The sequence below is a fragment of the Poecile atricapillus genome, chromosome 22 (assembly GCF_030490865.1).
Source record: "Poecile atricapillus isolate bPoeAtr1 chromosome 22, bPoeAtr1.hap1, whole genome shotgun sequence".
Taxonomy (NCBI): domain Eukaryota; kingdom Metazoa; phylum Chordata; class Aves; order Passeriformes; family Paridae; genus Poecile; species Poecile atricapillus.
The window spans coordinates 3197851-3220868 of NC_081270.1; the positions used below are offsets into that span (position 1 = coordinate 3197851).

Below are 23018 nucleotides of genomic sequence, written 5' to 3' on the forward strand. Positions count from 1 at the left end.
GTCATGATTCAATCCATTTTATACCCCACAGAAGTAATGCTGGGATACCCTAGAGCTTAAAATATTTGCCTACATTTTCTTGCTCCAGCAGATTACTTCAGGATGTCCACAGTACTATTTCAAGAGAGGGAAAAGAAACCCAGATTTTTTCCAGATCCCTACAGTTTTACACAGTTTTCAGGCATAACTATCTGTGAGATGTCCGGGTGCACTGATTGATCACCAATAACGTTTGGTGTCACTGAGATAATCTGACCAAGGAAACAAACTTCGGACTCTCATGTGCAAAACCTTATGTGCACAGACAGAATTCCCAGATCCTTAACTTAAAGATTTGCCCTTTTTGGGGCACTGAACCAAGTTTTGCCACTTATGTTACAACCAGGTTTGTGTCCCCTGGGATGCCCAGCCATAATCACTCCACTGATGATCTTTAAGGTCCTTTCCAACCCAGATTGTTCCAGAATTCTGATTCTTTCCCATATTTCTTGTTTATTTTACAGAAGGCTGCTTAGCAATTCCATAAATCAATAATTTATGGCAAGTAAATAAATATCTAATTCTAAACAGCTTAAAAAACCCCAGACTCTAAGCTATTATTTTGCTTGAAAAAAGGGTATTTATGTTTTTATTGTTTCATGTAAAGCTTTATAATTTGAAAGCAGAATATGCTGAGGGATCACTTGTCTCTTTAAAGTTATACAGTAATATATAATTATATATATGTATATGTGTAAATATATAAAATAGTTATTTATATCAATATATTGTACCACTCATATATGAATATATTTCAGTTTTCACCTATTTATTATATGTATGAAATAAATAAGCATACTTATATAGTTGCATACTGTAAGTACTATATCAATAGATTTTCAGAAGTGTCAGGACTATTTTTTTGGCATCTTGTCACTTTTGAGCACATAGTGAGTGTAAACTTTCATACTAAATGCTGCAGCCATAGGGCCTGAAGAATTTACTGATTCAGCCCCAAAACAGATGCTGGAGAGACGCCCAGTGGTGCCCAAAGGCGGTACAGAACTGTTCGGAACAGCCTCGTGGCAGCGGATCCAGGGAAAATAAATTATGATCCCCAGGGTTTGTTTATCAGTGTTTCTGTTCCACGGGAACAAACGCACCTCAGCACGTGTAGGGATGTTTGTCACCTCTTTTTCCAAATAACGAGTATTTCTTGTCTTCTCCTGCTGATTTTGATTCCCAAACGTTCACATACTCTGAAATAAAATACACTGAACTCCTTAAAACTTTACACGGAACTCCTTAAAACTTTAAATCCTTTAACAGTTTTGGCCTCATCCTGTGAGGGGGCTCCGCTCGGCTCGGTTCGGTTCGACTCGGGCTAGGCTCGGCCCATAAAGGTAGAGCTCGGTTTGAGCTCGGCCAAATCCGGCTGGGTTGGGTTCGGCTCGGGCATGACTCGTCCCATCTCGGTAGAGATCGGTTCAGGCTCGGCTGAGTTCGGCTAGGCTCGGTTCGGCCCCGGCCCCGCCTGCCGCCGTCCCGCCATTGGCCACGCGTCCGCTCCCGCCCCAGCAGCTGTTCCCATTGGCTGCGCGAGCGCGGGAGGCGGGGCCCAGTGCTCCCTTCAGGATAGCAGGGCGGGCCTGTCCTGCGCTTGGTCCGTGCCGGTACCGCCCGATCCTGCCCTGCGTCACAGGCTACACACACGTCTCCCACACCTCCCACCTCTCCGCCGGTACCGCTCCGCCCACTCTCCGTCCTCCCTCACGGACCCCGCACGCCTCCCGTCGATCCGCCCGACACTGCGGCCCCGCCCGCTCCCCCGGAGGCCAATAGCGGGGCAGCATCGGGGCTGTGTCCCGCCCCTAAACCCCGGAAGCGGAAGTACGTTCCGGTGCTGCCGCCATATTGGTGTGTGGAGGGGCGGGAGCGGAAGGTAGGACCGGCCCGGTAGCCTGTGAGTACTGGGGCCGGAGCGGAGTGGGAGCGGGCAGTGTGCCTCTGCGGCGCTGACATCCGCGGGCGGGCGGGTGGGTGGGCGGGCCTGAGGCCTGGAGCGAGCGGTCCCTTCGGGAGCGCGGGGGCTACTGCGGGCTCGGCGCTCCGGCTGGGGCCTCCCGGGTCTCGTGTCCCCCTCTGCGGGCCCCGCCCCGCCCCGTGCCGAGGCAGCGCAGCTCCTCCCCGTTCATTGTACCGAGTGTCCCGTCGCGCAGGGGCTGAGCAGTGTCCGGGGAAGGGGAAATCCCCTCTTGCGGGCACAGGCGAGAAGCGCAGGTGCTTCTCAGCTGCTGTTGCAATGGATAAAATTAAACAATGCCTTTTTTTAGTGTGAAGAACCAATCTGAGGGACCAATGGGCTGTTTCCCCGTGGTTGTCCATTCACCCAGTTCTTTAATAAATTAACTTAGTGTGTTGTTCTTCAAAGACGTTTCCCCTACAAGGTAACTTGAATGTGTAACGTGTTTTTGCTAGTATCTGCTTAACTTACATTTTAAATTTAAGAAAAATCTATAACATGAGCAGAGTTATGCTCAAATTCTGTAGCTCTGTGAGGCTTAAAGTAAATGATGGTGTGAGGCTTAAAGTAAATATTATTACAGCCAGAGGTTCTGCTTTTCAGAACTCAGTGCTCAGTGGTGTTTGTAATTGAATTACCATCACGATTGTGGGGAAAAGCATAATTGTTCAGGCTGTACCTTTGCTTACGTGGTGTTTTCAGCAGAGAAAACTGCTGTAATACAGTCTTGTTTTAGTAGCAGTCTCAGTTTTACTAGTAGCAAACTATTCCCTCGTTAATCTCTGTGTGTGTCTGGCTGAGTGTTAGCTGTCCTAGAGTGGCTGGAAGGCGGTCACAGTTCCTTGTGCTGGGAAGCGAATCTGATGTTACATTTACAAGACAGATGGAGAGAGGCTTTTCACAAGGGCCTGGACTGACAGGGCAGTGGAGGGTGGCTTAAAACTTCCAGAGGGCAGGGTTAGATGGGTTAGGAAGAAACTCTATGTGAGGGTGGTGAGGCCCTGGCACAGGGTGCCCAGAGAAGCTGTGGCTGCTGTGGATCCCTGGAAGTGTCCAAGGCCAGGTTCGACAGGGCTTGGAGCAACCTGGGGCAGTGGAAGGTGTCCCTGCTCATGGCAGGGGCTGGAATGGGATGACCTTTAAGGACCCAAATCTTTCTATGGTTCCATGATTATGAAGGAGAAATTGAAGCTGTCTAGGTTTAATCATTCCCTTAAACCAACACTGTCCAGTGCTCTTAACTGTAAACTGCCCTCAGAGTAGTGCCAAGTGCTCCTGCTATTGATAATTGTTAATTGCAGGTGTCGTTCCAGCACAGTTTTAATGTGACAAGAAATATTACCTTAAATTCTAGTCTGTGTCTTGTGGTGAAACTAAGCCCCAGAGAGGTTTCTCCTCAGTAGGACTGTTGTATTTCTTTGTCTGCTCTGGAAGAACTGTATGCATGATAGGAAATCATGCATAATCACATATAATGTAATATTTTACACCAAGCAAGATCCTTTCTCCAGCATAAAGCCTTCAGAAGCGTCACACGATTTTCCACTTGCTATGCACAGGGTAACATTTACAAGATAGTCTTGTATGGTCTGCTTTTAGTCCATATTTGCTGTGAGTGTATCTGAAGAATTAATTTTGAGACTATTAGAGTTTTCATTGGTCTCTGATAAATTATTCTGTGATTCTAATTAGTTGAATAACTTTTTGATACAGCTTTATGCTTCAGCACATTAAAAAATACCCCAAAATAAATCATGTTCAGCTGAGACTGCTGAACAATTTCTGCCCTGCAGAAATTGTTCAGAGGGTGGGGAGAAGGATAATTACTTCTTTTTGCCTGTTATGGAAAAGTGTGTATATTGTATGACTATCTACTAGGTTCTTTTCTTTTAGCTATAGCTTGAATTAAAGTGGACTCAGCTCTTGAAGCCTCCTAATGAGTCCCCTTAGCTTTTGAGGTGTAACAGGGCTTCTTTTTTTCTACTTTCTAATTATTCCATAGAATGTAATTTTCAGATGTTTACAGAAAAAATAAACAGCTTTAAGTTTTTATGCCTCCTCAGATTGTCCTTGATCTTAAATTTTCTGCAGCAGTCACTGTATTGCAGCATCAAAGACAATTTACTTATTTTTATTTTATTTTTTTTTAATTTATGAATGTTTCATACAGACTTGTTACTCTCTGAGGCTCTTGAGTAGGGCTGAATGTACTCCCAGTATCCTGGGTTACATAGTCTCACCCACAGATGAGCATTCCAGGAAGTAATGCCAGTGATTGCTCTTCATGATGTGGCAAAATGTTTCTGCTTAGGATCCACTTTATTTGGCTTCTATCTTGAAATGAGCTGTAAAACTCACTGATACGAAAAATAAAGCTCTTCAATTAGTAGCAGAAGCATGGACTGAAAAATAATTCCCTTGTGTAGTTTTTTTTTTTCATTTGAGTTCAGGCTCTTTGCCCACTGACTGTACAGTTTTACTTTTGTATAAAACTTCTGTCACTGCTCAGCTCTTGGTGTTCAAGAGACAGAGAAACTCATTGAATGATTCCAGTGTGGACAGCATTTTGGCTTTGGTGCTCTGGTAGAGTCTGAAACTACTGGTGTGCAGTCCTCAATTTACTTCTTCATTATGTAGTTACTCAGTATGTAAAATCCAAAGCAGCTTTTTTTTGAAAAAAATATCTACTTACTCTGGTTGTGTTCTTTGCCTTTGGAGCCTGAGGTGGCAGGAGGGAGGTGCTGCAGTTCATGTCTCACTGCTTAGGGGGTTGTGCCTTGGCAAGGTGATAATGTCCAACTGGGCACTTCCTGAATTTCTTTATGGGCTTCTTTATTTCCTTCCCCCAAACACACTGGATCCTCTCTTGCCTTTGTAAAATACCCTATTCTTTGCTTTTTTGGATAAGGAATTTTAATTTGTTTTGGTCCTCTCTTTAAGAATACTTCAGTTAGAATAAGTTGTTTCAAACAGTACAAGCCAGGAGAGTTTTGTATGTAAATACAGGTTCAGAGAATGTGCTGTAAACCTCCCTGAGCTCAGATTTTGGATTTTAATGTTCCCTTGTCTCATGTTTTGTTTCCACAGCCACCATGTCAGAAGGGGACAGCATTGGCGAGTCTGTGCATGGAAAACCTTCAGTGGTCTATAGATTTTTCTCAAGACTTGGCCAGGTTGGTTTTGTGAAGAATTTTTCTGACTCCTTTAGAAGCAGATCTCACTGCAGCTTCTTGAACTCACTGCTTGTTGGCTGACTTGTTGAAATGCTACAATCTTTACAAAAGATTTCTTTTGAATCCTTTTAAAATAGATAAATATCTATAATAAATTGTTTCCTGGAATATTGTGTGACATTACACAGTGAAAATATGTTGTTACTGTCAGAAATGACAAGTGAGTTCAGATTTTGTTTCAAATTTATCTTCAGGAAAGCAACTTGCATAAAATACAGAAAACCTAAATTGCTTTACAATTCTAAGCATTAGGAATTTTTTTTTGCCTTTGTAAAAATACAGACACTTGTAAGCACAGTTCTGTGTTATTTGTAGTAAAGAGTACAAGTGCTTCATATTATTCTCTTTCCCAAAATACTCCTCACAAATGCTTTCTTTTATCCATACTACCCTCAAATAAGCTTTATCCATTGTGAATTGAGTATTTTACAATATTTATTACTTACTGTGCACTTTGTGTTTGCTCCAGATCTACCAGTCCTGGTTAGACAAATCCACCCCCTACACCGCAGTGCGATGGATTGTCACATTGGGGCTGAGCTTTATCTACATGATTAGAGTTTATTTACTGCAGGTAAGATGGATTTGATGCTGAAGTAGTTCCAGATATTATTGCTGATATAATTTTGATTCTAAGAGTGTTTTTGAAGTGTGCTGTTACTTTAGAATCATGTGTGGTATTCTTCAAGCATGTGGCAGAAGGTAAATTGTGTATTCTGAAGAAGGAACACATCCTCTGGGTGTGGAAGTTGCTGCTGCAGAGACAAAAGATGTGTGAATAGTTGAAGATATTCTTCTGATGGCAATTTGAAATCACAAAATAAATCTCTGAAAATTGTTGTAATTGAGTTTTTTGCTTTTATATTAAAGCTGTGTAACAACATGCTCAGAGCCGGGGGTTTGTTTTTGTCATGAAAACCATAAGGAATGGCTTTGTCAGCATTTCTCTCCCAGCAGGCCAGGGGCAGGCTGTTCCCCACTAATCAGATATTTCTGTTTCATGCCAGTGTGCAGTTCAGTGAGGAACCTGGGAACTGTTATTCCCAAAAACCGAAGATTACAGCATGCGAAACCTTTACAGGTCATAGTAGTAGGAACATTTCAGACACTGAAGGTTGCAAAGATGATTTAAAAAGGGATGGTTTTATGCTCTTCACTACTTTTGAAGTCCACATCTTGAACATGGAGAACCTGGATGCCAGACCAAAGTTTCATGTTCGGTCTGTCGCTACATGAGAGATTTGCTCTAAAACTTGTTTCGATCACTGGAATTCTTGGTATTTTTACAAGCCCAGAAACCCTTCACTTATTATGAGGACATAGAAAAGCTTCTCAAGGAATCAAAAAACCCCGGTTAATCTTGTTAAAAAATCAGTATCAGAAAATGATTTTCAGGATTTTACCCTTGTCTCTTCCTCCCTGTGCAGGGCTGGTACATTGTGACATATGCCTTGGGAATCTACCATCTCAACCTCTTCATAGCTTTCCTGTCACCAAAGGTAGACCCATCTCTAATGGAAGATTCAGGTATGAGGAAAAATTCCTTGTTTAAACTTGGTTGAACTTCAGCTCCTTTTGTCTGATACAGTAAAGATAATGCAATTTTAGCACTACATTTTATTTTTTAGACCTGAAAAAATCTATACAACTTAACATCAGGAATTTCTATAAAATTTGTCCTTTTTCATGGGACTTGAATATATTCCACTTGTACTATATTGTGTAAATACAATATATATACTGTACTATATATATTGTACTAATTTCCTGCATTTTGAAAGGAGGTTTAAGTGACTTAAGCTATCCCCGTGGTAACTTGAGTGTCTTGGCATTCCTGTTCCCCCTTTTCTTTAAAGGAATCTATGTTAAATTTATTTTAAGGAATCTATGTGAACTTACATTAAACCATTGACTCTTAACTGGAATCTACATATAGCAATGGAAATGTGGTGTGGTTTTGTTTTGTGATTTTTTTTTTTTCTTAAGATAGAAAGTAAAAGAAAAACTGGAGTCTGAATGGTGTAAAAAACTACTGTGAGTAGGTCTGTGGTTTGATTTTTTTTCTGTTATTTTTAGATGATGGTCCTTCTTTACCTACAAGGCAAAATGAAGAATTTCGGCCTTTCATTAGAAGGCTCCCAGAATTCAAATTCTGGTGAGTGGATCCATTTGCCTGTGTTCTGTTTTTGAAAAATACAAATACCTGCATTACATTAGTGGTAACTGGGCTTGAAGGATTAATTGTTACTGTTATTTTTTAGGCACTCTGCCACTAAAGGAATCCTGGTTGCTATGGCTTGTACATTCTTTGAGGCTTTCAATGTTCCTGTGTTTTGGCCAATCCTTGTGATGTACTTCATTATGCTATTTTGTATCACTATGAAGAGGCAAATCAAGGTAACTTGGAAAGAATAGAGAATTTGTGATGTCAGGATTTACAGCATTGCTCCAGATTGGCCATTCACTGGAGCCCTTCAGAGGTTAAGTATGCTGCATATGCTTACTTTACTGGATGAACTTCAATAGCTAATACTTGAACATTAATTATTCAGGTGGGACATGTTTACTGTTTGAGCAGATTTTACAAAACTTTATTCTTGTTTTCAAACAAGAAGGTTTTGATTTTGGAGTGCAGTGTCAGGGTTTTATACAGATTCTCATCCACTTCCTTTAGCTGTTTTGGATGCAGAGGTGTTGAACCATCTCTGGTGGGTGAAAAAGGAAGTTCTCACAAGGTGTGAGAAAGTAGATTGTGGAAAGGGAAAGAACATAAGGCAAGCGATTCAGACCATTTTAACAAATTGTTTATGGTTTGTTAGTGCTTTAAAAAAGAAACTTTTTTCCTAGATATTCAGAATTTTGGATAGGTACTGTGATTCAAAATAGTAAATTAAAGATGAAAGGGTATTAAAAAATTAGTACTTCTGTGCTGTTTCCTGTTTTCCATTGTCCCCCAATCAGTAATCTTCACTGTAGTGTACAATTTTCTGGGTAACCCAAAATCTGAGATTTATAAAACTGCTCTCATGCTCCTATTTAGGTTTAAACTGCTGTAGGATTAGCTATTTCATTACCTTTACTAAGAACTCTCTTTCAGTAATTTACAGTGTGTATTATAAACCATTTTTTCTAAATATCACGTAACTTTCTTGCTTCAACAACTGCTGTTTTCTCTTTGCAGCACATGATAAAGTACAGATATATACCCTTCACACATGGCAAGAGGAAATACAAAGGGAAAGAGGATGTGGGGAAGACCTTTGCTAGCTAGGAAGACGCAATCAACCTGTTGACCAATTCTACTGCTCACTAAAGGAACGATTTTGAGCCATTGTAACAATGCCTTTTTTCTTCATAAAAGTGATTAACAGAGTGGTGACAAAGCAGTTGAATTTTCATTTTATGAGGATCTTGCTATTTTTATCTGAAACATCAGTTTCTCAAGGAAACTGGCATTCTAACCAAATTGTATTGCGTTTATTCTCTTTTGTAAGAAGTTGGAGAAACTTTGGATAATCCCATGGATTTGGGATGATGCATTTCTTTCAAGATCCGTTGCACTGGAGAGGTTAATGGCCTAGAGTTGGATATTTTTACATAGTTCTCCTGCTCAACATCACCCTGAAGTGCTGTGCACATCTGTGGAGGAAAGTGTAAGCTGGCACACGTGATGCTGTTTTCTGCTTCATGGCCGTGTGCTGTTTTCATAGAAAAATTCAGTAGACCTAAATTAGATGCAGAACTTAAAACAGTTTCTTAAATGCATGGTATTACTGAGTTATAACCAAAAAAGTATAGGTAGGAATAAGAAATTACTAAATTATTGGGTTTGCAGTAGGGCAAAAATACTCATTTAGCTTCTAAAGCAACTTGTTTGTATTGGGTTTTAATGCCAGTTTCACTGTTCCATCTCCCAGCAGATGCTAAAATTTGGCTCTTTCATGATGACTTAGAACTTTGTTCAAACTCTATCACAATTTCCTTTGAGGACCTGGAATTATAAAAATATATATTTTAATTATTATTATTTGGAATTTCTTTCATAATTAGTGGTTTCTTGAATAATTGAAGTTAACTTCATCCAGCCCCACAGGAAATACCCAAACTGGCCAGAACACAGTGGTGGGGGTTTTAACACAGATTTTCTTTTTTTATGGGGGGAAAAAGAATGAAAGATAAATGACCTGCATGTAAACTTTTTCATGTGATAAAACTGCAGTTTTATTAAGTGACTTTTTAATTCCAAAATTTATTAAAAGACAGTGTTCCCCTTTACTTGTTCTCTATATTTATATACATCTCTTGATCTAACACTATTTATGACTTCTTTTCAATAATGGTTGCCCTCAGTTTACCTTCATGCAATGCCTTTATCAGCTCTTCAGGGACCATTCACTTGCAGAAGGTAGGAAAAGATTAGCTCTTGGAAGATTCTGAATGGAATTAAGCAGCTTCTGCAGACAATTAGTTGGAAAATGTGTGAAGGCACCTTTTCCTCTGATCTTGTCAAATGAAGGCTTTGTGAAGCTGTGGAATTCAGTAATCCTGGGAAGGTGACAGGTAGTTTTAGCTCATATTGACCTGTGGCTTTTTGTTGGTTTGCATGTTTGTTTTATTAGCAGTGTGGAAACCAGGAATGTAAGCACTTAAAATTAGGGAGACAGCACCCAGAATGGGTATTATAAAAGTACCAGTTGTGGATGCTCATGTTTTGTTGCCTGAAAATCTGAAAGGCTTGACTTGAAGAAGCTGTTTTCAGGCTTGCTAGAGTTTCTGAATATGGATGAATCAAGGAGAAAAATACAACATTAGTACTAAACTCATACCAACTGGTATGATTCCTACTGAACAAGAGTGTTGACATCTATTGCAAATGTGACATTTTAACCTAAACTTTATTTTGAAATTTAGTTTAAGCAAGTTTAGATTGGTGCCTTCCTTTTGGGAAGGCAGATGCATTGCATCCAGTGGGATTAAGTTTTCAAACATGGATTGTAGGAGCTGTTTGGCCAACAGTGCAGTTCCCCAGCTGCATCTCAGCCTCCCATGGCCAGGCAAGTCTGATGGCATTTTGTTAAACTTTGCTCTGCTGCTTTTTAACATTTTAAAAATGTTAAAAAATAATTCCCCTTAAAGAATGTATGAAAAACTTGGTTGGACAGCTTCAGAGACACTTCCCAGTCATCAATTCCTGTTTGTTTTCATGTGCAACAAAATATTTTTCCTTACTATTTCAGGAAGGAGCTGAGACAGTGATTTCCTTAGGTAGTCTGTTCTTATTTGTGATAAGGATTATTCTTCTTCCACTGTTGCCTTGACAGTTAAATAGGTGAGGAATGCTACAAATTTTACTGGTGTGAGAAAGAATGGTATCACTTTTGTAGTGATGATAAAGTGTTCATATAGTTACCAGCAACTATTTTATATTCCATGTATAGATACGATGAAAAGTTAAACTAAATTTGCTAGGTTATTTTGATAACACTTGGAGATTTAATTATTAGCTGGATTACCAGGATCTCTGCAGCACAAATATCCATCTTAAAAGTACTTTTAGTGTAGCACACGTGGCCCTGCCTCTGAGTCCACATTCAGTGCCATTTTTGAAAGATTTATTGAAACTGTAACTCATGATGCACATGCTGGATCACCTGGGTTCTTTTCCCTACCTGTATTTGAAAAATACAAATAAATTGATCTTCTGCATCTTCTATCATGCAAGAATGGCAACATATGTTAACAACTAACAATCTTTTTCCCTGTGCTTCAGGAATATTGGTAACACCCCTGGCCTTTGGAAAACACCCCTTGTTATATTGCTATAGCCTCAGTGTCTGAAATACTTGCTGAAACGTCTCCATTGCTAATAGCAATGGAAAAACCTGAGTTTGGTAACTGAATGTTAAGAGATCAGTCCGCATTACTGGGGCATTGCATTTCTTCTTTCTGTTGATCTAAGCTGATTTTAGTTTGTCAAATCACAGAACTCTGCTTTATTGCAAACACAGTGGTACATGGCATTTATAACCAGAACTTCTACTGCACTTAAACTAAGGCTTTGTGTAGTACTTCTGTTCCTTGCCCCTGAGGTCCATGGCCTGGACATTATGATATTACAGGAGGAAGGGAGTCTTAAGATTAAATAATAGAATTTTATTAATGCCTTAAGGATGCTATGGAAGAGTGGAGGACTTGTTGTCTACACTTGTATTTTGAGAATGAGAATTTAAGTTTTCCATTGTCCAAAATGAAGAATACTATTAAACTTGTGTTAAGCATATTTTAGAAACCCATTTTTAATATGGTCAAGAGCTGCATCAGAAGATATAGAAGGGTAGAAGCACAAATAGCTTTACTCTGTCACATGGGAAGATAGTACCACCTTGCACAGGCAGTTTCCAGTTTAGTAAAGCCTTTCCTTGGACCAACCCAAGTTGTATGACAAGTATAAGAACATGGGCTGGAGCCCTTGTCAGGAGACAGAAGAGGTTCCCTTTACATTTGGTAGTGCCGTAGGTAAATCAGTTTCTGAGGGTGGAATTTCTCTCTGCACAGTGGACATTCTGCCTGCAGAAAGAAAAGACAGTAGATGGACATACTGAATAGAGCTATTTTAAAAAAATCTGAATAGAACTTCTTAGCTACTTTTAGAAAATAATTTTTCAGTCTCAACTGTGGTACAAGCTCCCCTGAGCTGACCCAGTTTAATGTGCTCACCTTACTGACCTCACCTATGTAACTGCCATTGTATTTCAACAACTCTAGAGGTGCTGATCAGCTCTGGGTGCCCTAGTGAGGGACAGGGCATTAGCAGCCAGGCTGGGGGGCACCTTGCAGTGTGGATGTGTTGTGTACTCACCCTAGTGTTGCACCAGGCAGTGATGCACTCCCAGCAGAAGAGGTGCCCGCAGGGGGTGGCTGTGCTGTGCCTCCGCTCCTCCAAGCACAGTGTGCAGCGTGACTGGCGCCCGGCAGCCACCTCCTTGCTTGTGCTTCTAATTAACATAGGCAGTTAATTGCACTTACCCTGCTTGTCAGAAATACTGGATACCACCATCCTGAAATAAACCCCGTGCTCAAGTATTAACCCTTTTCATGAAGGTCTCAAAACCAACAAAGCATGAAGTTTAAGACATGCACAAAACAGCAAGGAATTAGTTTTGCTAATTAATTGTTACATCAGATTGTAATGCAAATTGGGCTGTCACTCCTGTTCTGTCCCCATTCATGATAGCTGTGACACTCCCACTTCTTTCCTAGGAAGTAAGAACCACCTCTTACTTCTGGTGAGTGAGGTTGCGGTATAGCCTCCACTCCTGCCTTGCTCTCTGCTTCTGTTTGAAGCTGTACATCTGAACTCCAACGGTCAGCAGAAGGTGGAAGAGTGAAATTATTCCAAGAAACCGGTAACCTGATCGGATACTCTGATCTTCTCCTTGCAGTCCTCCAAAATGCAGCTACAGAATTTGCAGAAAGAGGTATTTGTTACTATAGTTTTATGAAACTGTTCCCCTTCTCCCTATCTGCAATAAACTTGATTTGGGATTCTCGTGTGGAAAAAATTGACATTTTAGGACTTCTCATCCAGCTGTTTCTCAGGAGGTATAATCACCTTCAGTCAGGCTGGACTTAGCTGCTGTCTGCCCATAAAAATTGCAGCTTTAATTGGTTTGGTTTTCTTATGTATCTCTGACTAAACAGACACCTCTTTCTTGCACTGATGCTGGGAATTGTTGAGAATTCTTTTGTCTATACACATTTCTGGGCCAAGATGGCTGACTTTTTTTGTAAAGATAGAAAATTATATAGGACAATGCTACCTAAAATGTGTACTGTGTGTTGTTCAAAACCGTATTTCCCGTGGATTTATCAAGTCAGCTCTCATTTCCAGCCTACTTGTGGCAGACAGACTGAAGTTACACAGGTATTAACTTGGGACACTGCATTCATGTTTATTACCTGTAACCTCTTAACTCCCGGGACTCATCACCCCCCCATAAAGCAAAACTTTCCCTCTCACTCCTCTGCTCTGTCTGTATAATCAACCACAGCCAAATTCCTTACCCCTTTTATGCATAAGACACCCCAGAAAAGGCCGAAATTCTGCAGTGGACACATCTTCAACCAAAACCACTTACGTATGAGATTCCTGTGATCCTTTTGGACATGTGATTGAAGGTGCCCTGGATGTAGAACACTGCTAGGTGGAGCCGGTGCAGCAGAGGGATAGATTGTTTAAGGACAGACACAACTTGGGAGGCTGTTTTCTTCTGCTGCTCTGTGAGCTCCCCAACCTGCTTCTGAATCCAGGTGCGAATTAAGGTCCTCCTGGGAAAGCAAATTGCTGGGGGGTTTTCTGGGGTCCTGGATTCCTCAGCCTCCATCTGCAGCTCATGTTCCAGGTGCAGCAGTGCCTTTTCCAGGCAGTAGGGTACCACGGTGTGCAGGGAAATAAAGAGGGCCCGAGAAAGGAAAGAAGGCACCTTCTTCTTGCTTGGGTCAACCTGAATGATGTTCACATACTCTTCTCCCAGGGTCTGATAACCTAAACAATGTGTGCAATAGAAAACAGGGTGAGAGGGCAACTGCAAGATCATTCTGGCTGTGGTGAGCAGTGGGGACAGGCTATTTAGGCCACAACTCAGGCTGTGGAATTTGGAAATAGTTAATTTTTTTTCTGTTGAATTCAGATAAGCATCATGGTGACATCCAGTATCTGCAGTTTTAGGCTTAAAGCAGGATATTTTTCCTGCTGCCATCTATTCCTGCTTTTTTAAAAAATTGCTTTTAGGAGAACATCTATCTGTGTTGATAAAGTGCATTTAAAGCCAACCCCGACAATTTCATGGTTTCATGTTTACAAGAAGGCATTTATCCAAACCAACCCCCACGCGGAAAAGAGCTACTGTTGGACAGTCTCAGATGGTGAACACCAGCACAGCAGCCCCGGCACTAGCCCCTCAGCTTTCAGATGTTGGGAGAAATGATAAAAAGTGATAACTGACAGAGAAGGTTACCTGACAACGTGGTCAGCACGAAATACGCCACGTCGGAGAGCAGCTCCACCTCCCTCCTCCACTCCAGCCACGGCCGGGCACCTGCGGGACGGGGTCGCAGCTGTCACTTTGCACCAAATCTGTGCTTATCCGAGCCCTTCCCGGGGAATTCCTCCTGGACTCGCCATCAGCCCCGTAACCCCTCCGATCCCCATCCAGAGTCCCGGGGCGAGGGGGGCGGGGGGTGTGTGGATCCGCTGTGCCGGCGGATCCCGCAACACCTGGTGGGGCTCGGGGTGGAACCAACCCCCCACAGGCATTACCCGCCAGCCCCCGCAGCGCCGTGCCGGCCCCACTGCGCAGAGCGGCCCGGTACAGCTCGTCCTTCTGCCCGCACCGCACCAGCCGCGCCGGGCCCGCCGCCGCCGCCATGGCGGGCGGAGGGACACGGGGCCTGATGCGGCACCGCGACTCTGGGAGCGGCCTCGCACCCGCCGACCGCGCAGGGATATCCCGTCAGTGCGGGGCGGGAAAGGGATCAGGACTGGTCGAGGGGATAGGAAACGCCTTTCCTGCCCTGAGGGGGCGAAAAGGGCGGGAAAAGGGGCGGGACGAGTGCGGAGAAGGGCGGGAAGAGTGGGAAAAGGGTGGGAAGAATGGGGAAAAGGGTGGGAAAAGGCGTCATGAGGGGCGGGAAAAGAGGCGAGAAGAGCGCAAGGAGAGGGAAGGGCGTGTGAGGGGTGGGAAACGGACGGTGAGGGGCGTAGAAAGGGGCGGGAAGGGGCGTGGAAAAGGGAGGAAGAGGCTGTGAGGGGCGGGGGAAAGCGTGGTAAAAGGAGTGGGAAAAGGAACGGGGCGGAGCACCGCGATCGCAGCTGACGTCGTAGGAACAGGAGTGAGGTCATGGATGTTTCAGTACATAGTTCACAAGGAACCCATCGCTCCCCAGGAAGGGGCAGCACTCCACGATCTTGTACAAATGCTCCAGCCCTTCCGCAGGCCAGGGATAATTCAGAAAGAAGTAAGTGTTCAAGTGTCCCGCTGTTGCTTTTTTAGCAGCTGCGAAAGCGTCCCTGCATCCCGTCAAAGACGAGCTATTTATATTACTTTATATTTATATAAGACTGAAGAAGCTGCCCTTTGTTTTATAGCGAGCTGTACATGACGCAAACAACAAACACCGCCTCCACACGACAAAGCTCCAAGCACATCAACATGTCAGTGCATCCATCTCCAAAATCCTGGTATCAGGGGGATAAAGGCTGTAAGCTGCCATGGTGTGACAGAAGTGGCGAGTTTTTCAGTGCCAGGGTCCCCATGATCAGTCCCTCAGTCCCTGCCGGCGGTGCCTTTGTGGCTAAGCCATTGGGAACAGGGGGTATTTGGAGTTTTATCAGAATTCCTGGTAATTTCCTAGTTTATTTAGGGAATGAACTGGACTTCCGTCTGATGACTCTAGTCATAAATATTACTGACCTCTCGATGGAGAGAGCCACTCCTGCTACCTGCCATGAAGCTCTTGCAGCTGTGCCTGATGTTTAAAAATAATGCTAATATTTTTGTAAGTTTGAAAAAAAAAAATCAACCACGCCATTTCTTAAAAAACAATTATCATATATTAACAAAGGTAGCAGCATCCTGTAAATGTTTACAACCTGTATGTGTGTGTGTGTGTGTGTATTTACACTCTGAGGTCTGGCACATTCATTTTTGCTAAAACACGTTTGGTTTTTTTCCTAGCAGATTTTAATGTCACATTGTTATAATTTCAGTTTTGTGAAGGAGCAGTCAAACACTTCCACATTTAATTAATTTATTTGACAAAACTACTTTCACTGGAATTAAAGTAGGTGTTTTCCTGAAGAATTTACAGATGGATATGGCAGGAACTCACTGGAAAGTTCTGGGAGGGCAGGAGCTTGGTGGTTTTTTTCCTTTCTTTTTACTGAGAAGCAAAGAAAGGCACCCTGTGGCCAAGCATAACCACAAATAAATTGGATATTTGTAATCCTTTCAGTAGCCTATTAGAGCACAGATTGTTGCATCGAAGTTCTAATTAAAGTGCACCAGAAGTTGAACGTGGTAAGTAAAGCTGTGATGAATCTTACAAATAAGCAAAACAATAAGAAAAATCTCTCCCTCCGTGCTCCAGGCACTGCTCAATTTTTGTTAGGGTGTATCGCAACAGTGGAATCGCGGATTGTTCCCTCTGTAGCTGTAAAATTAATGAAATTAGGGAAAAAACCATTGGAACATTTCCCGTCATTCGACAATAGGTGGCGCACCTGCCCAAGGAAATGTCCCACGGGAAATGGGGTCTGGAATGGGAGGTTTTCACATTTAAATCTTGGGGATGTGCTATTAAATAAGAAAATCGAAGCTGCCGCCTTAAATTATAGAAATTTTTAAATATACAAAATTAAAACTAATTGACTAATCCTTGGATAATTTTTTTCAGAATTCCAGTCCAATCTCTCATGTTTTGATTTTTGTTTAAAGGTAGAGCTGTATCTCACATGTCCAACAGCTCAATTGTTAAGAAAAATACCAAACCAATTTGTTGCCCTTTTACTGTAGTGGGAAAATATGATTTTCTTATTTTATGGGTCAAGAAACCAAAGAAGAGCTCGAGAGTTGGTTTTTGGGGTGTTTTTTTCTTTTTTCGTTTTTTTTTTCGTTTTTTTTTTTTTTTCTTTTTTGCGAAGCTGAAATCCTGACTAATGATCACTAATTATTAGATTGGAAAATTTATAAAGCTGAAGGTCAGACTCTGCCAACAGATGTTAAAACATTAGAAGTGTGTCAGTTCTGTGTATATGTCCATTATTACTTATTATATGGGTTTTATTATATTATAAAAGTTGTTTTGTGATGTTTTGAAGGTGCAACATGCCAAGTAACCTTCTCATTTTGTGACATACTTTCATATATATATATTCATTCATATATATAAACACACACATGCATAAAATGTTAGTTGTCACACAATGATCTGCCAGGAAAATCTGATTCTTCTCCTTTGTATTCTGATTGATACTGGTTACTTCAGAAAACCGCCATTATCTCTTAAAGCTTAGCTGCTGTGTTTTTGATTTAGTTTTTGGAAGTCAAGTTTCTTGATTTCCATGCCATGCTTCTCTGCTTTTCCTTCTAACAGAGCTGACAGGAACGAGCTGCTTCACTAACATTACCACAAGGAAGTCCAAAATGTAAAAAAACTCGGTGATTAGCAATGATTAACTTTTCCTCCCACAGGCTACTTGTCTGTGCATCATGAAATCTGATTTTGCCTCTGCAGACCTGTTAGGAGGCAAGAGGTTCGGAGCGCAGCTTTCAAACAGGGCACGGAGCAGATGTTTCAGTTTCCAACCTGAAGAACAGGTTCTGCGGATGCAAAAGGAACGAAACGTCTGTTTGGCATTGTTACCACCCTCCGATTCCTTTTGCCTCCTCCCACTTTGAACTTGTTACCCTGGAGCTGAACTGTTTGAACAGGGGCTATAAAGCTGCTTTGTGATCAGAGAGCTGAGAGCCCTCAACATGTGAAAACGGGGCGGGATTTCGCTCCAGACTCCGCAGGTCCTTCCCTCCCTCCTGCCGGTTTTGTCCCGGGTATGAAAGTCGGACGCTCCGCGCAGAGAAGCCGGGACAGCCCACCTGCACTGCCCGGGTGGGAGAGACAAAGGTGTGTGCGACGTTTCCTTTCGGCTTGCTTTGCTACTTTCTCTTGCAGCGATCATTTTGGTGTAGTTTTAACACTTTTGCTCACTCTTGGGCGTTAGAAACAAAGTTTACAATACGCTACCCCAGAAGCATGCGCAGCTTTATAGCTGTAAACGAATTTGCTGCTACTTTTGCTCTCGTCTTTTTGAAGGAAGAGGGAAAATGGAAAGAGCATCATGTCTAATGCTTGTTTTATTTTATCATACTTTCTCTTGTTCATGAAAATGTTCAGGAACCTTGGAATTTTGTTAGTCTTAAAGTTTTATATTCTCTGAGCTTGTAGGGATGAAGTAAACTGCATTAGCAAAATTAGCAAAAGCTCAGACTTTTTTAACTGGACAACTGTTTTTTTTATGAAAGACTACTGAATTCATTCTGAACTGATAACCTGAGCCTTGAGCTTTCCCAGGTGTATGGAGCCAAAATGAAAACTGACTTGGATAAGAGAGGTTGGATATAAAATAAACTTCTGGTATTTTAAAAAAATACCAGTTTAGCAATAAAACGTGGCTGATTCTGTGACTGAACAGCCAAGTTTTAACTTGGGAGGAAAGACGTGCATGACACTTTGAAAAGGTATACCTGTTTTTATTTTTGAAATTTTTTAATTTTTTTTTTAAAATTTGCTCATTCATTTTGGCTATGGAGAAATAATTTAAAGTTCATTCCTGGAATAAAAATGTGGGTAATGATTGCAAAGATGTGGCAAATAATAAGGATGGTTGGATTGCTGGGGCTGTGCATATTCCAAATGCCTCAAGCTTCAGGGTTCAGATGTAGCTCTTAAATATACCCTGAATCCTCAGGGTGATAATTTCTAGAATCATGTTCTGTTTCATCTAGAGGTAGGTTGCCTGTTATAAAATAAAACAGGAGTAAGAGTCACTGCTGACTATGGTTGGTTTGAGGTAGGAAATTGATGCTATGCTCAGAATGGAGCTCAAAGTTAACGTATTGTTCAAAAGAATGTGGTGAAAGTTTTGTCTACTAAGACAGCTTTTTCTGTCCTTACTGAGGGTGCAAAAACCATGCTGGGGAGAATTCCTTTTGCCCAGTGAGATTAACTGTGAGAAACTGTTCAGTGCAAGTTAGGGGAGGAGGGTGAGTGCCGAGGGCAAGGCTGAATGGTGCCAGTCACTGTGTTCTGGTGGCCTCAGGACTGGCTGTGGGGACAGGGAGAAACGTTAACTTGGCTCTGAGCTCTTCAGCAGGAGCACTGCTTGTTACAGGCTCTTTGCTTTGGGCACCAGGGGTTTATTACAGAAACTAGAGGCCATGACCAGGTACAGAAATATTTGTCATGGCAGAGCCGTTAACAGTGGGCTTTTTTATTTATTGGGCTTTAATAAGCACTATTTTACCAGAACTGCTTCTGTCATACCCAGTTTTATCATATATACCTGTATGACTGAATCTTGAAACACTCAGGGCTCACTGATATTTAATTACTCTGTTGGCAAGGTGAGTTCCTATAATGCAGCATATTTTGATTATTCTCAGCCAAAGAACAAGTTTATTCTGGCTTTGCAAAAAAGGATGATAACATTCCGATTTATAGCCAAGCTCCTTCTACATTCTCTGAAAAGGCTTTTGTTTTTATCATTTCTGTATTTTTTCTGAATTAAAAACTACTCCATACTTAACTCAGAGTGGCTGAGAGCATCTTAGTCAATGGTCCTGCAGGAACAACAGAGCAATAAAATATATGATGTGCAATGCTCTTCTAAAATCCTGTACTCACAGTTTCAAAACAACACAATCTCACTTTGGTTTTGAAATAAATGGTACAGAGCCCTCAGTTCCTAAATATAGCTCAAAGGGGACAACATACTTGTGAATATCACTGGAATTTGTTCTTGTTACTTTGTAACAAGAGAAAATTACTGTATAAATGAATTTGTGTAGGTTAGAGGATGAGGCTGAAGAGATTTTTCAACAAAGATAGTCTTGCAGTTACTAAGGACAATTTGAATTTACTGCAATACAATTTTCATGCATCCAGATATCTCAGTTATGCATTAGTTATCTTTAAAATTACCCACTTCTTCCCATGATAAGCTTAAATTGATCTGATCTTAATATTGAAATAGGTTCTCCAGTGTTATACCTGAATCTTCTTTCACTTCCACTATCTTGACCTCGTTTGTGAATTCACCTCTGCTTCCATTGTTACTTCTGGCCTTGCTGGATGATGTCAAACTTTGTGTCCCTCACTTGTAACAATTCCTGGTGGCAGCTGTGACACGAGCAGTAGGTACTGACCATGCGTCCAGGTTCAGCTGGCAGAGAAAGAAAGCCTTGTGTGACATGAGCCAAGCCTTGTTCCGAGGGGACAGCTACCCATGTGTGCAACTCCTCAGCCCAGTTTTTGTTTCAAGTCACTGGAATTCTGGTCTCCACATTACTGCTTAGGGCACAGAGTCTAAATCTGTAGGGAATTTCCAAACTTTTTATTCATTGTTTAATCTATCTTCATTTTGTAGGGGTGGAGCGCTTCCCCTTAGCACAGAGCAGTCATTGGATAGGTACCTGCACAATGCAGGCTGTGACAAACTTTACACATGCTGAGACAAAGTTCTCAGCTTCCTTCCTGCTCTCTGCTATTTGGCAGACTGCACATGAGACTGTGAAGTCCTGAGGGAAATTTTGGGTGCAAGACACCAAGACAAGCATGACCTGAGTGAGGATTTCAGATCCATTTGCATCACAAATAACAGCATGAAACTTAAGAGACTGATTTTGGTGTACCTGGTTCTGATCTTAGCCTGCATTTTTTATTGTTCATCACAGCCTCACTTGTTTCTATTTAGTTAGGGAATGCCTTATGTAGAATCTTCTGACATCTTAATAGTTGTCAGGGAGCTCTGCTTTGCCTCAGATATGACAAGGGAAATCAGGTGGGAAGGTGAGGGATCCTTCTATGTTAACATTCCTGGGAAAGATTGAAAGTACTGCACAAGCTCTGTAGTTCCCTGAGGTGTTTGCCAAGGGACGTTATGCAGAAACTTGCAATAGCACTTTTTGTGTTCAGTCTGGTGTTCATAGGATGTCTCCTCTCAGCTCTCCTTGAAGGATTAATTACTGTAAGATGACTTAAAAGAAGCTCCTCCCTGCCTCTTCTCGCCTTCAACCTACCACTCCCCCCCACCCCTACAGCTTGTTATTCCAGATTTCCTACTGACCTTAGATGCTGGAATGGATTCTCGGAAGTTTTCTCTGCCCTTAACTGAAAACATGTAATTTGTGTTTTATTTAATTAAAAAAAAAAAGAAAAAAAAAAAAGGTAAGAAATGGAGCCTGAGGAAACAATGGCAGCTGCAAGGTGCCTGGAAGAAGTTCTATAGCCTGCAGAGGAGAACCTCAAAAATGCAACTTTGGGATGAGTTATAATGGCGTTATTTATTGGTATTGCTACAGGGACAACGTGAAATATTTTCTATTTAAACAACTTAAGAGGTTTTTGTCTCCTACAGTATAAAGTGACCTATTCCACTTCTTCCCATCCTGTGAGTTTAGACTGAGTGAGATGAGGTTATTGAGGTAGTGTTATTTATTGACTAACCAAGTACTAAAGTCCATGATAAGGTGGAGAGCAAAGCAGAGCTGTACTTTGATATTTATTGGATCAGGCCCTAAAGACTTGCTGCCTAGTAATTCCCATGTGTGCACATCACTGCCCTCTGTTTAACAAAATGAGGATAGATTGAGTGGTTCCCAGACCCATTCTTGCTAATAGAGAAGGAGATTCATAATTTTAGAAATTGGTTTGGGTATTTGGGAAAAAAAAAATAATTAAAACTACAGCATTCTCTTGAAGTTGTCAAGCACAAGCATGTTTTTCTTGTTTGCAATATTCTCTTAGTGTCTTTCTGCCTGTGCTTGGGCTCTTGTGTTTGGCCCTACCAGGCATCCTCAGGAGAAAGCTGGTATTTGCCACTGACTTGTGAAAGGGGAGCACAAGTTGCCACCTTTTTTCTAACTCCCACAGTATAAATTAGTCCTTAATATCCAAGAGATTAATCAGTGCAGCAATAAGTGGCAGTTTGATTAAAGACATTCTTCTTAAAAGAAATTCCTGCTCATTTACATGAAATTGTAGAAAAAATTAAAAAAAAATAAAAAAATCAGAGTGACCAAGACTGACAGCATAACTGACAGCATGAACATTATTAGAATTATAGATCTGATTACAAGTGGCATTGGAGCTCACAGTCTCTCTCTCCTCAGCATGACTCACAAATTCCCAAGTGCAGCAGAACCTTTTCCAGCACTCCTCACTTTCCTTCTGTCTGCTAACAAGATCTTCCTCCCCTCATTTCTTCTCTGAGGCTTTTTGTTTTTTGTGGTCTAGAACATGAAACTTTTATTTTCAAAATAAAAGCTCTCAAGCTATTGGATGAGATTTAGAGCTTTGCTTAATTACTTCATTTTGCCTCCTAATAGAAATTGCCAGTTCTCCCTTGCTAATACAAAATGCAAATGTTCTTCAGAAGCAAGAGGCTGCTGTGTTTCCACTGTCACTTCAGATAGGTCTGGGAACTGGCTGGTGACAAGGAATGATGGTGAAACTGAGAGGAGTTTTGGCAACTCAGGATAAATAGGGCAGGGGATTACAACCAAGTCTATCCCTATAGATAGATATTGCTACAAATTTCACATTTTGTTTCATAAAGTGAAAGCTAAAGTCATGACATGGTCCATACAAACCTGAAATAAATAATTTGGTGGTAATAATAAGTCTGCTTACTTGCATAAGGAATATTCAGTTACATCATTCAACAAAAATGCAGGGCTCCTGCATGTGCAGCTCCAGCTCAGGCTGTAATGAGGAAAAGCTGACAAATGTTAAGTGTTCTTTTAAGTGGGATGACTCTGTTCCGGGTGAAGGTGAACACACCAGCCTACCAGAAAGGTATTCCGATGTCCTCTCGACTGCCTTTTCTTCACTTTCTCCTTTTTAACCGAGTTGTTTGCCATAGGACTCTATTGCACGCCAGTGTTGTTAATGTGCTGCTTCCTTTGGGAAGAAGAATGTGGGATCACACCCTAAGGTGTGGGCTCACC

General features: G+C 41.6%; 3 protein-coding genes across 8 annotated transcripts in view; 2 read left to right on the forward strand and 1 right to left on the reverse strand.

Moving 5' to 3' along the window:
• The first annotated feature begins 1810 nt into the window (after window positions 1–1810).
• Window positions 1811–9510, forward strand: RER1 (retention in endoplasmic reticulum sorting receptor 1). 2 transcript variants are annotated; one of them, XM_058854899.1, is made up of 8 exons: window positions 1886–1942; window positions 2313–2426; window positions 5090–5175; window positions 5705–5809; window positions 6663–6762; window positions 7312–7390; window positions 7497–7632; window positions 8417–9510. In XM_058854899.1, the coding sequence occupies exons 3-8, from the start codon at window positions 5095–5097 to the stop codon at window positions 8504–8506; spliced, it is 591 nt and encodes a 196-aa protein (XP_058710882.1). In that variant the 5' UTR covers window positions 1886–1942; window positions 2313–2426; window positions 5090–5094; the 3' UTR covers window positions 8507–9510. The 2 variants fall into 2 exon arrangements, with proteins under 2 accessions (XP_058710881.1, XP_058710882.1); XM_058854898.1 differs by lacking the exon at window positions 2313–2426 and having other exon boundaries at window positions 1811–1942.
• Window positions 9511–11506: 1996 nt separating this feature from the next.
• Window positions 11507–14876, reverse strand: PEX10 (peroxisomal biogenesis factor 10). 5 transcript variants are annotated; one of them, XR_009279327.1, is made up of 7 exons: window positions 14555–14875; window positions 14253–14333; window positions 13374–13780; window positions 12517–12692; window positions 12095–12230; window positions 11953–12024; window positions 11507–11802 (listed from the first exon to the last, which is right to left on the reverse strand). XR_009279327.1 is itself a non-coding variant. In XM_058854896.1 (7 exons), the coding sequence occupies exons 1-6, from the start codon at window positions 14661–14663 to the stop codon at window positions 12010–12012; spliced, it is 924 nt and encodes a 307-aa protein (XP_058710879.1). In that variant the 5' UTR covers window positions 14664–14875; the 3' UTR covers window positions 11507–11802; window positions 11967–12009. The 5 variants fall into 5 exon arrangements, 4 of the variants coding, with proteins under 4 accessions (XP_058710879.1, XP_058710880.1, XP_058710878.1 ...); XM_058854896.1 differs by having other exon boundaries at window positions 11967–12024; XM_058854897.1 differs by having other exon boundaries at window positions 11962–12024.
• Window positions 14877–17772: 2896 nt separating this feature from the next.
• PLCH2 (phospholipase C eta 2) overlaps window positions 17773–23018 on the forward strand; it is an 81062-nt gene continuing 75816 nt past the window's right edge. Inside the window, exon 1 of the mRNA XM_058854900.1 lies at window positions 17773–17916. The gene's annotated coding sequence lies outside the window, so the exon portion shown is untranslated. The remainder of the gene's footprint in view (window positions 17917–23018) is intronic.

What these genes read in the sequence shown, in the direction of transcription:
- PEX10 (XM_058854894.1), bottom strand. Translation starts at nt 14,663, where the DNA reads ATGGCGGCGGCGGCGGGCCCGGCGCGGCTGGTGCGGTGCGGGCAGAAG. An exon ending in GGCGCTGCGGGGGCTGGCGG is followed by an intron (nt 14,334 to 14,554) that starts GTAATGCCTGTG and finishes CCCGTCCCGCAG; the next exon opens with GTGCCCGGCCGTGGCTGGAG. An exon ending in CGTGCTGACCACGTTGTCAG is followed by an intron (nt 13,781 to 14,252) that starts GTAACCTTCTCT and finishes CACATTGTTTAG; the next exon opens with GTTATCAGACCCTGGGAGAA.
- RER1 (XM_058854898.1), top strand. Translation starts at nt 5,095, where the DNA reads ATGTCAGAAGGGGACAGCATTGGCGAGTCTGTGCATGGAAAACCTTCA. An exon ending in TTAGAGTTTATTTACTGCAG is followed by an intron (nt 5,810 to 6,662) that starts GTAAGATGGATT and finishes CTCCCTGTGCAG; the next exon opens with GGCTGGTACATTGTGACATA. An exon ending in CTCCCAGAATTCAAATTCTG is followed by an intron (nt 7,391 to 7,496) that starts GTGAGTGGATCC and finishes GTTATTTTTTAG; the next exon opens with GCACTCTGCCACTAAAGGAA.